The sequence below is a fragment of the Carassius auratus genome, chromosome 42 (assembly GCF_003368295.1).
Source record: "Carassius auratus strain Wakin chromosome 42, ASM336829v1, whole genome shotgun sequence".
NCBI classification, from domain to species: domain Eukaryota; kingdom Metazoa; phylum Chordata; class Actinopteri; order Cypriniformes; family Cyprinidae; genus Carassius; species Carassius auratus.
Window position 1 is genome coordinate 12998722 of NC_039284.1, and position 16179 is coordinate 13014900.

At 34.6% G+C, this 16179-nt stretch overlaps 1 protein-coding gene across 2 annotated transcripts in view; it reads left to right on the forward strand.

Moving 5' to 3' along the window:
* LOC113060734 (synaptosomal-associated protein 25-B-like) overlaps nucleotides 1-15430 on the forward strand; it is a 30710-nt gene extending 15280 nt beyond the window's left edge. The window contains exons 2-8 of one of the 2 annotated variants that reach the window (XM_026229885.1): nucleotides 1300-1422; nucleotides 2760-2801; nucleotides 4350-4398; nucleotides 7224-7338; nucleotides 11347-11463; nucleotides 13005-13149; nucleotides 14264-15430. In XM_026229885.1, the coding sequence (XP_026085670.1) occupies nucleotides 1351-1422; nucleotides 2760-2801; nucleotides 4350-4398; nucleotides 7224-7338; nucleotides 11347-11463; nucleotides 13005-13149; nucleotides 14264-14332 (609 nt within the window). In that variant the 5' untranslated portion in view covers nucleotides 1300-1350 and the 3' untranslated portion in view covers nucleotides 14333-15430. Of the gene's footprint in view, nucleotides 1-1299; nucleotides 1423-2759; nucleotides 2802-4349; nucleotides 4399-7223; nucleotides 7339-7535; nucleotides 7654-11346; nucleotides 11464-13004; nucleotides 13150-14263 lie in introns of both variants that reach the window. The other variant, XM_026229884.1, reaches the window with a different exon arrangement.
* The last annotated feature ends 749 nt before the right edge of the window (nucleotides 15431-16179 follow it).

Below are 16179 nucleotides of genomic sequence, written 5' to 3' on the forward strand. Positions count from 1 at the left end.
TTCAGCCAACATGACACACTTGTGTCCAATGCCTTCTACATTTAAACTGGACTATAAAAGCATTTTATATGTTTGTGCTTGAGTTTCAGTGAAAAGAATAAATCATCTCAAGTTACATGAGACACACTGGCATTTATGACAGCATCCAAGACCCTTGATGCAGATGGATGTGACATATTAGTATAATTTCAGTGAACACTCTTAAAAAAGATCCTGTGGTCAGTAAAGATAGAGCATTTGTATTTCAAGTCAACAATAAAAGGTGCTCATGACCCATTTTGTTTCTGTGATCAGATGTTTTTTTTTAAAGATATGTATAGGATAGTGCTTTATTTGATCCTTTATAAATAGTAAAAAGTGTAATAAGAGGGAAATAAAATAAGAAGAATTGGTAACATCTAGTGAAAAGGAAATGTGTGCATTGTGGACAATAAGAATTATGTCAGTTTTGATTTTATATTGACTCTGAATAAATAATTCACCCAAAATACACATAAATTAAGTCAATTGAGTCCTCCTCTATCCATAATATTGCTTTCTCCATTAAAAAAATTCATCTCGTCTGAATCAGGACAGAAATATGCGCAGATCAAGCACTGTTTACAAACAAAAGAAAGTGTTATTATGGACATTTCCAGCTGGAAGCAATAGTTTGAGGTTTAAATGTCTTAATGAAGGAGCGTTTTGCTTCACAAGACTTTAATTGATGGACCTGAGTCATATGGATTACTTGTGGATTATTGTGATGTTTTTATCAGATGTTTGGTCTCTTATTCTGACGGCACCCATTCACTGCAGAGAATCCATTGGTGAACAAGTAATGTAATCCTAAATTTCTCCAAATCTGTTCTGATGGAGAAACAAACTCATCTACATCTTGGATGACCTAAAAGAGTACATTTTCAGCAAATTTGCTTTAAATTTCCTGCATTATTTTTTTTGAAGTAGTAATGAATTCATATTCTTATTCTCAGTACACATCTTCTATGATATATCTTTCATTTTTCTCTTTCTATTTTGTGAGCTTTGAGTCCTTGAATCGATGAGTCAATTTCTGAGAATGTGTCTAGATATATTGACTGCCACACAATACTTGCTCGATTATTGTCTTCAAATAGAATGAAATGCAGAGATGTACATGTGATGCACGGCACTGTGTGAGTCACTTATATTGTTGAACTTTTTTGTGCATTGCTGGACCAGATCTGTCTGGAATATTCGCTTCAGTGTGTCTTTGTTGGCATAGTCTAAAAAGCATTCCTCTCTTTTTTCTTTCTCTTCTCTTTTCCGGCCTTCAAGTAAGAGCTACATTTCCCATTTAGAGGTGAGCCCCTCATTACTCCAGCAGCCATGGCAGACGAGGCCGACATGCGCAACGAGCTGACAGACATGCAGGCCAGAGCGGATCAGCTAGGCGATGAGGTAAGTACACCTTCAACATGCATAGCAGACACAGGTCTAAAAATAAACCCTAAATACAACAGCATCTGTTTATAAATAGACCCGTCCCAGCGTGAATGAGAATGAACACACCATGACTTCCAGCCATGCAGCAGGAGACAGAATCACTCTAAAGAGTATCTCTGAATGAAACTGTTTTGTGCAAAATGAAGCGGCTCTATATTAAGACTGCTCATCTATTTATCATGGAGACTAGAGTCTGCTTGGTGGAGACTTGGTGGAGACTGCTTGGTTACCAGACAGAAGCAATGAGAGGTTCTCCACTCATTTCAGAAAGAAACTGCCCAGTGGGGATTCTGCACTGACTTTGATAGACCTGTAATCACACTGGTCTCCTGCTGAACAATCAGAACTTTGACACAAATGCATGTGGTAGGGTGATTGACCTTGTCATCAGAAGTCTAGTGCATTATTAACATGGCCACTGTGCATATGTCCTTGATTGTTTTACTAGGTTATAAACTGAAAAAAGGGATAGTTCTCCCAGAAACATGTCATGTCAAACTTGTATGCAACAAAAGAAGATATTTTCAAGTATCTCACCCATTTAGTACAAACCAATGAAGCCCAAAACATAACTGGAACTCAGAATCATTGAATGGAGATATATACTGTAATATATGAGTGTGTGTGTGTGTGTGTGTATACATGGGCTCGGAACAAACTTGAGGGTGATTGAATTTGTTTTTGAGTGAACTATCCCTTTAAGAAAAAAACATTACTGTCATTTTTATCTTAATCCATTAGATGAAAATGAACTTGCCAGCTGGTTTTCTTGACAAATTGTCAATGTCTAGTTGTTTCCACACATTTAAGTGCCACATGAGACAGTATTAACACAGAAAACATGACATTCTTCACCTTCAGTGGCACACATTGACAAGGTGATGCATGATCTATGGCATGACCCTTGATGAGAGCTCTCTTACAGAAATCAAGATCCCAGTAATGATCTTTAATCCCAGCCTGCTATTGAGCATCCTCTGGCACTGCACAGTCATATTTCTTCAGCTCAGTTATATATATGGACTGGAATGGGAGAGCTTTAAATATTCATGAGTGGATAATGTTATCTTGAGCTTGGAACAGGAAGGAAAGGTGGGGGAACAGAAATGGCTATACATTCAGCTCAGTCTGAACTTGGAAGCCATTAGTAACATGCTGTCGGAACTGACATTATGGCCTTGTGCCAACTGTGGTGCTCAACACATAGAATTCAAATAACAACACGAAGAACCAAACAAGCAGCTGTTGTGTGCATTTTGGCTAATAACAAGTGTGTATTTTTCTTTCTACAGTCTTTGGAAAGCACTCGTCGCATGCTGCAGCTGGTTGAAGAGGTAGGATAGTGACTTTTTGACCTACACACACACACACACACACACATATATATATATATATATATATATATATATATATATATATATATATATATATATATATATATATATATATATATAAAATAAAATAAATTGCACATAGTGATCACTAGGAGAAGTTCATTCTTATCAATTTGGCAGTATATGAAAAGCTGTTTTTTCCAAGAGTTTGGTGCACTGCTTGTGTTCATGGCCACTGAAGTCAGAAATTGAGATGGTGAAATAGCACCGAATTTCCGCTCTATGATAAAAATCAATAATGATTTCAGAGAAACTCAATCTATGTGTTATTGATGGGCAGCGATGAGACACAGGAGCAAAAGCGAGTCTTTCTTGGGTCTAATAAGGATCAAACACCTGTGTTCAGAAAAGATGGTTGCTTTTGGCATTAAAAGGACCAGAAACCTAAATATTAGTTTTAATGTGATAGCGAGTATAATTCATATAATTGTTTTGGTTTATTATTTAATGTTTTCTTCATCAAGGCTGCATTTCCCTTAACAGAAATAAAATAATGAATAATAAATAAAATATTAAGACTGCTCATCTATTTATCTTGGAGCAGTGGAGACTACTTGGCTACCAGGCATTTCTCAAAAAATAAATATATAAATAAATACAGACATTTGAATAGTGGTGGTTGAATGGCTGCTCCAAGAAGAAACTGCTCTATCTATATTAATGATTCAGGCCCAGTACCAGGTGTTGTGAATTACATCTTGAAATTGGTCATCCAAAGTTGTAAACGAATCATTCTCTCGCTTTTGCCATTGTTGGAAGAAAATGACATACTTGAGCTGCTAATGAACTTCAAAGTTCAGCAGTGCTGAGCAAATATAATGTTCCCATCTGGTTCTTGCATATGTTTTCATAATAAACACTTCCAGTTACCATTATGCCATATGTCACTGATTAAATCCAGAGTAAATGCACATACCTGTTATTATTAGTAGTATAAAATGAGTTGACAAAACTGGTAATATATATTTTTAAATATTTTTTATTGTAAATAAAGATTGCTATAGGTATCTTGTGCTGTGATAACAAACCTCAGCATTGCTCAATCATCTAGTTAAAATACTGAGGTGATGTAGGATTCACAATAAGATAATCAGCTATTTTATTTAGGTCAATAGATCCTTCATTTGCCTCAGAGAACGACTCGCCATATTGCACGCACAAACATGCTTCTCATACCTTCAGAGTTCAAACCAGTGCTCTGTTTACAATTCAGAACTAATTTTAGCTTCATACTGTCTGCCACCTCATTGCCACCTTATTATTACCTGCCAAATGAAGAGAGCGCTCTTGAAGAATTTCAATAGTCGTGATAACGCTATGCGCTAGTCTGTCCTCTGCTGAAAAGCTCTTTTATTGCCTGTTGTTCTTTTCTCATCATCTTATATCTGACCTAAATGTGTGTGAATCTCCTTTCTGTTCACCTGTAGGCTTCTCTCATTCGTTTGTTATTTCCTCTTTTTCCTTGCTTTGCCATTCTTGATGGATTAGAGTAAAGATGCTGGTATCAGAACTTTGGTTATGCTGGATGAACAGGGAGGTAAGTTACGGCGAAAAACACATTATGGAATCATTTAATGAGGTTTTGCAGTAAGTCATTTTCATTTGCTTATTTTAACTCATAATGCTTTGCCAGATGAGCTGTTTTGCAGATTAAAGAAATGATTTAAACATCATGTATGATTATAAACATCAGGCCGTCATGTCAAAAGCAAAGTTTTGAGAGTCTTGTAAAGAGGTAATTTGAACGATCGATGTTGCTGGTAATGACAAACAGCTCTCCTCTTCACCAGATGAAATATATCTGTGTACAATCCCTGGGGCGAAAGACTTTCTAGTTAACACTCATTGCTGTTTTAAGATAATTAGACAAACATACTCCATTTTACAAACAGTATAGGCATTTTCATGAAAAATAAAACAATAAATTATTCATCAATGATGTAATTCTTTTTAATAGAAACACTATAGACAAATTAAGCCCTTATAATGCTAGAGGCTTTATTCGGTTTTATGTGGATTAGAAAAAGTGTTGGACACATGGAAGAGAAATTTTAATTAGTATGTCAAAACAACATACAGTCTTTCTTCTCATTGTTTTAAATTATGGATGTTGTGCTCCTCAGGCTGCCTCAGGACAATCCATTTCCTACCTTAAATGATCCCGCCACCTTTCTTGCCTCCAGCACATCTCATAAAGCTGTGCTCTGATTGCTTGATGTAATAGTCTCCTAGAGCTCAGGCGGCTTCCAGTTAGAAGTCCACTTCATATAAAGGGAGTAATAAGACTGTCACTTTAACAACATAAAGCCAGTTGTCTAACTCAAGGGCACCGCAATGTAGCTCATTAATCACATTTTCAGCATTTTGAACCTACAACATCTGGGTACCAGCCTACAGTGTTAACCGTCCAAAGGGTATGGTACTCCGTCTGTTTTATGTAAAGATAGAAAACGTCATGACATCAACCAGCACAAATTTGAATTTCTTTTAATGTTTGAAATCAGTGTCATTACCACGAGTGGGGTTTGAACCCACAAACACATTTATCCATTGGATTTTGATTTCAAAGGCTTAATTAACCACTCAGCCATCCCAGTCACTTTTTTAGGTTATTTGTAGATATTGCTTCTCCAGTATGCTTTCTATCATCTCTATAAGGAAGAGGGTTTATACCCATAAAGACATATGTATATTGGATTAAAAGTCTGAAACCTTAACCACTCAGCTATCCTGGTTGTTTTGTCTGGTAACTTCCTCTATAAGAGCACAGCTTTTCCACCCTCATTTATGATAGAATAGACATTTGCTACCAGGAGCGGGGTTTGAGCCTCCAGAGACACTTGTCTATTGGAGCTTAAATCCAACACCTTAACCACTCAGCCATCCTGGTCACTTCATTTTGTTCAAACCCCCATTATTCCTTTTAGAGGTACTTCAGAACCAATTTTGAGAAACCAATTTGTAGGTAACACCACCACATAGAGCTGTATTACTACATTCTTCTTAAAATTCACATTGATCTGGAGTGGGGTTTGAAGGTAAGTCAATATGTCTGGTTAACCCAGATGGCTGAGTGGTTATGTCTATTTGTGCATTGGATTTTAAGTCTGACAACTTAACCACTCAGCCATCCTGGTTCACCATTTTTGTTTGGAAAGACACTAAAGTAGCTCAATGTAAGCCGTCACAGTCTCAGTCAGTGAAGATGTGCTTTACATCACTGTCAACCAATGACAGCACGAGTCTCCCAGTGTCTTTCTCGCCTCCTTCCACCTCTTTCTTTCATCACGCTGCATTTGCTCATGGGATTAGCAGCAAAACCCAATTAGTCGTTTGGCTTGTTGACGGTATAAGGTGGAAACCTCATATTAGACCCTGTCAGTTGTATTTAAACTAACATTTTTACCTCAATTAAGGGCAGATGAACAGACACTTAAAAGTAAACCTTAATTATATATTTGTTTATTTTTATAAAACGGCAACATCCATTTTTACTCCCCCAGGGATTTTACAGTTTTCTAAAGCCCTAAAGGAATGTGTGTCCCTTCAGTCTGTTGTTCATTTTAATTTATGAATGATCATCCATTACATTCTTCAGTTTACTTCCAATTACCACACTATAACTAATATTTAAGCTCCATATTTCATTCTCATTTGCTCTTTATTTCTGTTTTGTTTCTGATCATCTTTCTTTCTCAGCATTTGCTCACTTTATTCACACGTTCGTAATCATCCTGACGGTTTCTTTTGATCAGTTTAGCTCAGACTGTGGTGGCTCAGTTACAATGAGCCAGTGCCCAGTGATGCCAAGCATTCGTGCCAGCAACCGCTGGATTCCCTAAAGGCTCAGAAGAGCGTCCCTATTAAAAAAAATATTAGCAAATGCTTATTGAGATAGTTCACCCAAAAATGAAGACTTGTGTTGTTCTGAACCTGAACCTTCTTCCAAGGAATGATTGAGACTTTTGCAGTGCTGATTTTGGAGCTTGACAGCATCAGAAAAAATGGGTTTGGAACAATATGAGGCATGTAAATGATAACAGAATTAACATTTTGGGTGAACTATTTCTTTTATTATTGCCCTAATTTAATCAAGGCAAATTGTCAAGTTGAGTACAAATTAAACAGTTAAATGCATGTGGGTGGAAACGTCACTTTTTTATTTGCCCATGTGCTCTATGCCTTATATGCCATGTTCTCGGCACAACTTAACCTACGTAACCATTCACCACATCACTCAAATATCTCATGTTTTGAGTTTGAAATGTGCTTCTGGACAGCTTAGATGTCATTTGTCATCATCGTTTGTCTGCAAGGATGCAAAGTCTCATTTCATTACTGTCACCCCTTTGTCCTGACCAGAACAACTCGAGCGTGTTGAAGATGGCATGAACCATATCAACAAAGACATGATGGAAGCTGAGAAAAGTTTAAAAGATGTAGGCAAATGCTGTGGACTTGTATGTCCCTGCGACAAGTAGGTACTGGTGAAGCGTCCAAGGCTCTCACCTGTCTGCTGCTGTCTGACTGTCTCTTGTCACTGTGAATGTTTAAGCCTCTCTCTTTCTTTTTGTCCCTCTTTTCCTCCTTGCCATCCCTTTCTCTTTCTCTCCATTTTCCTTTTCCGCACTCTTTATTTCTTTTGGGGGCGTAATTGACTAATGTTTAAATCAGAGCAACTGGAGCGCATCGAAGAGGGAATGGATCAGATCAATAAGGACATGAAAGAAGCAGAAAAGAATTTGACGGATCTAGGAAATCTCTGTGGTCTATGTCCATGTCCATGTAACAAGTAGGTGATGCTTGTCGCCTGCCTGCCTGCTTGCCTGCCTGAACCCGACAAGTAGGATTAAAAAAGCACGTTGCCAGTTTGCACGCTCGCTCCATAGCTGCAACTTCCCCCCACTGCGCTCTGCCTGGACTACTTCTCTGTGCATGGGGATGGTGGTAGAACTAAGTCCGTCTGCAGCGCCATTGGTTAACCCATAGTTGTAGCTGTAGGCCCTGCTCTCTGCCGGCTGAATGCACAAATATGCTGGGCTCTATGCTTCACTGATCCGTTGGTCAAGGACTGTTGTTCGTAAATGTTAAGTGCCTGCTTAATATGCATGTGCTACTTTTTGAAATGCAAGCATTACACACTCCTTGAAAGTGTACCACAGATTAGAAATGAAAGCATTATTTACTTGAGGCTGGCAGAGCTGGCTTCTTACAAAAAGGTTCCCTAAAAGGCAAGCATGTCACTGCATGTGGGTAAAATGGTGGAAAATGTTATCTTGGCAATATATACGGCCTGTGTATTGGTTATATTACAGCTCATTACTAATTATGTGCTGTTCATACCTTAAAGGTGCAGTGAGTCATTTTGTTTGTTTGTTTTGTTTAGAACAGTTCTAGTCCTCAAAATGTGATCGATTGAGTGGCACTGCATCTGCTGGTCTTCATTTATTCTGAACAAAACACAAGGAACTAATTTTTTTTTTTACTCTCTTTGAGTGAATCACCGAATACTTATTTCAAAAAAATTCATTCAAAAGAAAAACATAATTCAGGAAGGAAACAAGGGTTTGTGAGTGAGTCACTGAATCATTTTCTCAATCGATTCATTCAAAACCTGAATTATACAGGAACAAAACAAGCAATTTTCAATGAGTGAGTCACTGAATCATGTACAGAACCAATCTGTAATTGAATTGATGTTTTGTTTAAAACCAGTGATTCATCCAGGTACTAAACAAGTGTCTGCCTTTGAGCAAGTCAATGAATCATTTAATAGATCCGTTCAAAAACACTGATTTATTCAGAAAAGAAATAAAAGAACATCATTATCAGAGGGTCATTGCTGATATAGAAAACAATAGTGTAATATTGCAGAATTGTACGGTTTCAAACATAGCTCATCCAATCAGAATTTAGAGTAGAAACTCTAAGGATTATTTGAACAAATTACTAAATATTTACACTGTTAAATACATTGTATGGGAAGATGAGACAATGAGGTAATTCATAGCCTAATGCTTTATAGGAATAGAAAGTCACCGTATAACATGTTCGCTTGTTTCTGTTTACATTTATAATGATTTCACTGATTGATAGATATTGTTTGAGGGTTGTGGGTAGTTTAATTATTCACTGGGAATTTGGTCATTAATGTTAAAATTACTTGGTAATTAAAGAAAAAAATGACTCTGTGCACCTTTAAACTTTGTAAATGCACAAACCCATTCAAACAAGTTTTCAGTAATGTAGTATCCAGGTGGACACAGACACTGGTTCTCATTATTCTCTGTTTCATGAGTTGCAAATATTATGTTAATAATATCCTGTGTGACCAACTCTTGCAAAATGGTGCAGGCACTGCATAAATACACATAAAAGTGCATAAATACACTGCATAAAAGTGAGCAACTGTCACTGGCTGAAAAGTGTTAAACGGTCATCAGTGGTAATGCAGGCCATCGCCAGACGCCAGTTGTTTGATGAAGTATTTATGAATGTTAACTATTGGGTAGTTTCTTATTCCTTTTATGTATTTGGGGTTGAAGTAATCAAAGTGTAAAAGAGCAAATCAGTAATTATTTTTATTTATTTTTTTTACTTTTAAAGTCAGCATGAAAGGGGAAGTTTGCATATTGAATATACAATGGGAAAATGTAGAGTGGGAGCTTGATTTTATGCATCACAAATTGATTGGATTGGGAAATTGGTATTTTTATGACAGTTGGTGTGATTAGAGGGCTTATAGGTTCAAAGGTGATGCAAGTTATTACATTTTGATGAAAGATAAAGAATCATGCTCAGTGAGACTAGAATGAGCATTAAGAAGGTAAACAAGGTCAATTCTGATTTCATGTTGACTTTTAAGCATGTGCAGATGAATGTAAAGGAGATTTTGGCTTACCTCAGAACTTTTATTCATGTTTCTTTTTAAAGACACGCACCTGTGTCTGTGTCAGTAAGGATTAAGGTCACGCTTGAGTCTCACTGCCTCTGGTCAGAGCTTTTCATATCAGCTCATGTAGTCACAATGGCAGTAAGGCTATGCTTACAATAACATATATAAACAGCCCTATCTTACATAAAAGGTTGAACTTAAAGGTAATAGCTTATAGAAAAATCTGCATTGCTTAGAGAGTTGCTGTGAGCTTTGTTCAGACAACAAGCAGAAAAAAATCCCAAAAATACCCATATATATATTCTGGGCCTCTTGAATGTTAGCAAAATTTCACAGTTTTGTGGAAGAAATTCTCTTGGGATCATTTAACACTCAAAGGGATAGTTCACACCAGCAGGAATATTCTGTCATCATTTACTCACCCTTATCTCATTTCAAACCTGTATTCATCTGTGGAACACAAAACAAGATATTTTAAAGGATGCTTAGACTGTTTCTGTCTAGTGTAAAGTGTATTGTAGCATTTTTATATATATTGTAAATTTTTCATTTGTTATGCTTTTGTCCTTTTTTTAACAATTCTTATTAAGCTTTAATTTATTTTTATTTCAGTTTTAAAATTTAGTACTAAAACGTATTTATTTCAATTAGATGTCAGAGCGATATTTTAGATTTTCATGTAAATGTAAATATTTTTTTCCAGTTTTTTTGTATTTTCTATATTATTATCTATGTATATATATATATATATATATATATATATATATATATATATATATATATATATATATATATATATATATAATCTGTATTACTCTGTATAATCTCTGTATACCGTTGTTTTTCTTTTTTTTCTTTTTTTCACTGACAGAAAGACAGAAAATCTCATTTGAAGTTTGAATCAGTAAATGGTGGCAGAATTATTATATATTTTCTTTCATTTCTTTAAGTTACTCTGGTGTCTGTTATATACTGGATAATGACTGTCTGAACAAGCAGGTCTGATTTCATCACTTACAGAATCACTTGCTAAAGATCAGATTTGATAAATAGCTGCGGTGTGAACAAAGCCGTAGATCTTTACTGAGTGCATACTGTTATGAAACAGCCTAATTCCCTTCCCTGGCTGAATGCAATGCATGTTATTTATTCTGATAAATGTTTTTTTTATCTGTTTATTCGTTTCAAGTGATGAAGCAAACTGTATTTAAATGTTTAATGAACACACTTTATACGTTTGGAATAGGTCTAATCTGTACTTTTACTGTTACTTCTGAATGTTTCTCTTTGTCTCTTCACCTTGATAATTGTAATGAACCTCCTTCAATTAACTTGTCACGACTCCATCATTTTCTATGTAATAGTCTGTCACACCCCACTGTACACATCGTATGTTGGTTAGTTCCAGAAAAGCATTGTTCATTTATTCAGTAACACCTTTAGTGCATGCAATTTCATAACATGCAGATAATCCTGACCACCATTTCTATCTGCATGTAGTTCCTCTCAGTGTATGTCTAGTGCTGTATGGTATTACTTAACACCGTTCAGCTTCTCACCCTGTCTCTCTCACTTCCTGCGGTTGTTCAGGCTGAAAGGTGGTGGCCAGTCATGGGGTAATAACCAGGATGGGGTGGTGTCCAGCCAGCCGGCGCGTGTGGTCGATGAACGTGAGCAGATGGCCATCAGCGGAGGATTCATCCGCAGGTCAGTTACTTAGGAGAGATTAGTGCAAATACATTTCAGTGGACTCTGGTTATGAGTAAACTTTTAAGAGAGAGTCCTAATCTAAATCTTATGTATACCTTAAATGCAATGTAATTTGCTTAAAGTGTCTGCCAAATGTGTAAATGTAATAAACTATATATATATATATATATATATATATATATATATATATATATATATATATATATATATATATATATATATATATATATATATATATATATATATATATATATATATATATATATATATATATATATATATATATATATATATATATATATATTAAAATAACAACAATAATATATAATAAGAATATTTCATTCTCATTCATTTAACGTGACAAATACTCTGATATTATTTAAATTGTAAAGTTGAATATCAGGTAATATTTGTCTGACTGTCTTATATATTCAAAATTATATATTATATATTAATATATATAAAAATATTTATATAATTATTTTTAAATAAAAAAAAATTATTATATTAATTATAAATTATTTTATAATTTATATTTATATATAAATATTATATATTCAAATTCATTTAGACTTTAATTGCATTGCGATAATATTAATGACAATTAAGTGAATGCCTAATTTCTAGTAGGCTACTGTAATGCAAAATAATGTTGGTAAAATCTTTTTCTAATTAATTGTAATGCAAAATAATTAAATTGTAAAAAAAAAAAAAAAATACTGTATTAAAGTAATATAATCTGGTGTGTAAAGTTAAGTGTACAGTGTAAAGTGTATTTTTCATAGTTGTAAATAAAACTTTAATTAATGTAAATTATTAGATAATGTTTTACAAGAAACTTTTTCAAATTCACATTTTCATTTTTTTAAGTCAATGTAGACTTGTAGTTATTTATTAAATTTACTAGCTGTTTCTGAGAATTTCTTAATTTATTTGGTGTTTAAGTACAATACAAGTAAATACAAGGGAAAAATTAACTGGAGAGTTTTTGAGAAGATCTGAAAAATTTTGAATAAAAATTAAATTGTGATATAAAGTCTTGGTGCTTACTATTGCTATTTGTTGCTATGGTTATAAGCATCACCTGCCAATTAAAGCAGTGCATTGACTTCAGTTAACTGTTCATATGGAAGTTTTTTGATCATCAGCTCTTCTCTGTTGTTGTGTGGACAGATCAGTTTGAGAGACATCAGACATGTTAGTAAATACACTTGTCAGTCCCAAACGCTGACTGTGTAAATGAAACCTAATTGTGCTGTGGTTGTTTTCATCTTTCTTCACTTGTTGTCAGTGAGTCACAATGATCTGTATAATAGTCTGTTGAAGACAAATGTCCGCTTTGTGTCAGTCTGTAGCTGCAGGCAAGTCAGGAATGGTCATGAAACCACTGAGCTGCTGTCTCCTGTCAGTCCACAAACAGAATGAAATGTTTAGCTAGAGTCCACATACAACTTAATTGTTTCAGACAGTTGTTCAAGTCATGCTAGGTACATTATGGAAAGCTCTACTAAACCCAGTGTGTTTTTCATTATCTTCAGGGTAACAAATGATGCGCGAGAGAACGAAATGGATGAGAATTTGGAACAGGTGGGAGGTATCATCGGTAACCTCCGCCACATGGCTCTCGACATGGGCAACGAGATCGACACCCAGAATCGTCAAATCGACAGGATTATGGATATGGTAAGATCATGATTACTCAATAAAAGAGCCTCGATACTGACTGCTACCTCTCTCATGAGATAAGAGCTTCTAATTATACCACAAGATCCTTGTTTGTGCTTGCTATGTCACATTCCATTGTAAAAATAAAATACCCCTTTGAGATCAATAATTGTTTGGAATAGTGCATTTATGAATTCTGGAACATAAATGCATTTTGTAAGGGATTGCATCACTATTACTATTGCTCTTAATCTGAACCTTTCAGAACTGTGGTTTCCTGCGTGAAATTCTTCACATTAATATTATTCATTATTGTCATTTATAATTCTTAATGTCAATACTAATGTAACATAATGCTAAGAAAAATTAAGATTTATTTTTCTTCTTAACTTGAAACTTCAGGATGACTTAAAATGATTAAATTAAGTTCATATATTACTATAAATATAAGTCATAATAATAGTATTCATATAAATATTTTAGATATATTAATATATAATAAAAGTAGTCCAACTTAATTAAAATGCTAAAAAAGACACTAAAATCAAGATTCCTTTTTAATAACTATTGATTTTATTGAAGGGCAGTTGATGAAACTAAATTAAATATATTTAAATATTCTAACTTAATAAAATGCTTACAAATAATAAGTGTTCTGGAATCACAAAATTGTTTTTATTAAATGATAAATTATGAATAAACATTAAGACAATTAAGCATCACCAATTTCCAGTACTATAAAGCATAAATAATATGGTTTTCATCTATAATAATAATAATAATAATTTGCTGTTTTTAATTTAATTCGACAATAATCTGATATTTTAAAGTTTAAAAATATTATTGTAAAGTAATAAATCAGGTATTTTAGGTTAAAACCATTAAAACCTTTTTTTGCATTGTGACATTACGTTCATGAATATTAAGCAAATTTATTGGAGAAAAAGTATATTGTTTAAATTGTAAAGTAATAAACTAGGTAATATTTGTTGTAATTTGTGCTGAACAAAAAAAAATTCTGTATTATATCATTCCCAGTTTCTTTTTGAAAACAAGCACGTTTGTCATAATTACATCAACAATACTGAAGGAAATACCTATTGTATCTGTATCTATTATTTTTGTCTTCCAGGCCGATTCCAATAAAACCAGGATCGACGAAGCCAACCAGCGCGCCACAAAGATGTTGGGAAGTGGCTAAACCCCTGCGAGAAATGCTTTGGCTCCCCTTTCCCTCCCCGCTGTACCTGCAAGAGTGCACATGTGCTTTTACCGTGGTTTCACCTGACCGGTTTTCACACATGCACTTATCAGCCCCTCTACGCTCTATCTAGGAAGTGTCGTCGTGTGTCTGTCTTAACCGATAGTCTAGGAAATGGTCACATTTACTCTGTATCTTTCTCTCCAAAGGTTAAATGTACATAGTGCATATTTGATGGCTAGAGCTCATGTCAAGTTTCTTCTTCTTCTTCTTTTGATGGTTACTTTGTTTTTTAAGTGAATATTTATTAAATATATATACACACATTTTTTGGAAGAAATTTCTTAAAGATTTTCAGTCATCTGTGTGTCCATGCTCTGTGTTTTACGCTATATAAGCCATGGTTCATATTCAGTTGTAGCGAAACAGAAGATGAATTAATGCCTGTTCACACCAAGCACGATAACTATAAAGATAACGATAAAAATATAGTTCTAAATATCGTTCTCATTATTAAAGAATAGCGGAGTTCACACCACAACTATTACTATAAAAGCACAGAGAAACGATATCGTTGGAATCACTTTCAGAACGATTTTTTTTTTTCTGATGAACGATAAAAACATTGCCAACCAATCAGAATCAATCCTGCTGTAATGAGCTCGAGAATTTAAAGCAGCAGACGCGCGTCTGCTTAGAATACACAGACAATATCGTTCGCTAGTGTGGACACTAATATCGTTATCTTTATAGTTATCGTTCTTGGTGTGAACGGGCCTTTAGACTGTGAGGTGCAGGAGATCACATGACAGATTTCTTATCTTAGCCTGCCATTTTGTAATGACCTTTAGACAATGTTCAGTAATGATTCTCCACCTAAATTGGTCTGTATGTATACAGCGTGTCACTTTCACTTATTATTACCCGCATCGTTCCCGATGTATTGACTTTACCGTAAAGCATGGGCATATAAGTACATGCATTCGGTTTGGAGTAACATCACAATAGTGCCACTCTTTTTATTTCTGTGTGTCTGCAAAATGTGTCAGTTGATGTAAAATCGGAACTAAATGCCTATAAAAACTAAACAAACATGAATCTGTATGATTTCTTTGTGTGATGGTTTGCACCTGGTTTAATATCTTCTCAACACAGAGAAGACACATAGCAAGCGTTTGCAGTTGATACAAGAGTGTTAGAGTGACTGTGCACTGTACTAACACAGATCCTCTTTGAACCAGGGGCTTTACATGGATTACGCCTGGCAACGTCACTAAGTACATCCAAATGCTGAAATACACAAGTGCACACACACAACATGGATAAACACAAGCAAGTGTAAACCTAGGTGTTGGGGACAGCTGGCAAATCGTGATATTGAAGTCTGCTGCCATGCAGTGATAATATACAGCAACATTGTTAACAGGTTTGAAAAATTTCAATTATTTGAGAAGATTACCCACCATAATGAACAGATCAAAATCATAATGGAGGAAATAGGGAAAGATATATTGGTTCAAATATTATACTTACAATTAAAAAATGTTTTTTATTACAAATTAATTATATATACCATTATATTTATTGAAAAGCACAATTATGTGCTAATGTGAATTTTGAACAGATGTTGCTCATGTGGTGCACTAATTTCTGACATAAAAATTTAAAAATAGTAAGATGTTTTTTTAAAGTTCTCTAATCAAAATAGGGAACTGTAATAAAATGTCAGCACTGTATTCACCATAAACAAATGCCACAGACACACATATACATAAATATATATTGACCTACATTAAGTGGCATCTTGGCCTGTGGTAGGTTAAAGAAAATATAATATGATTGGTCTT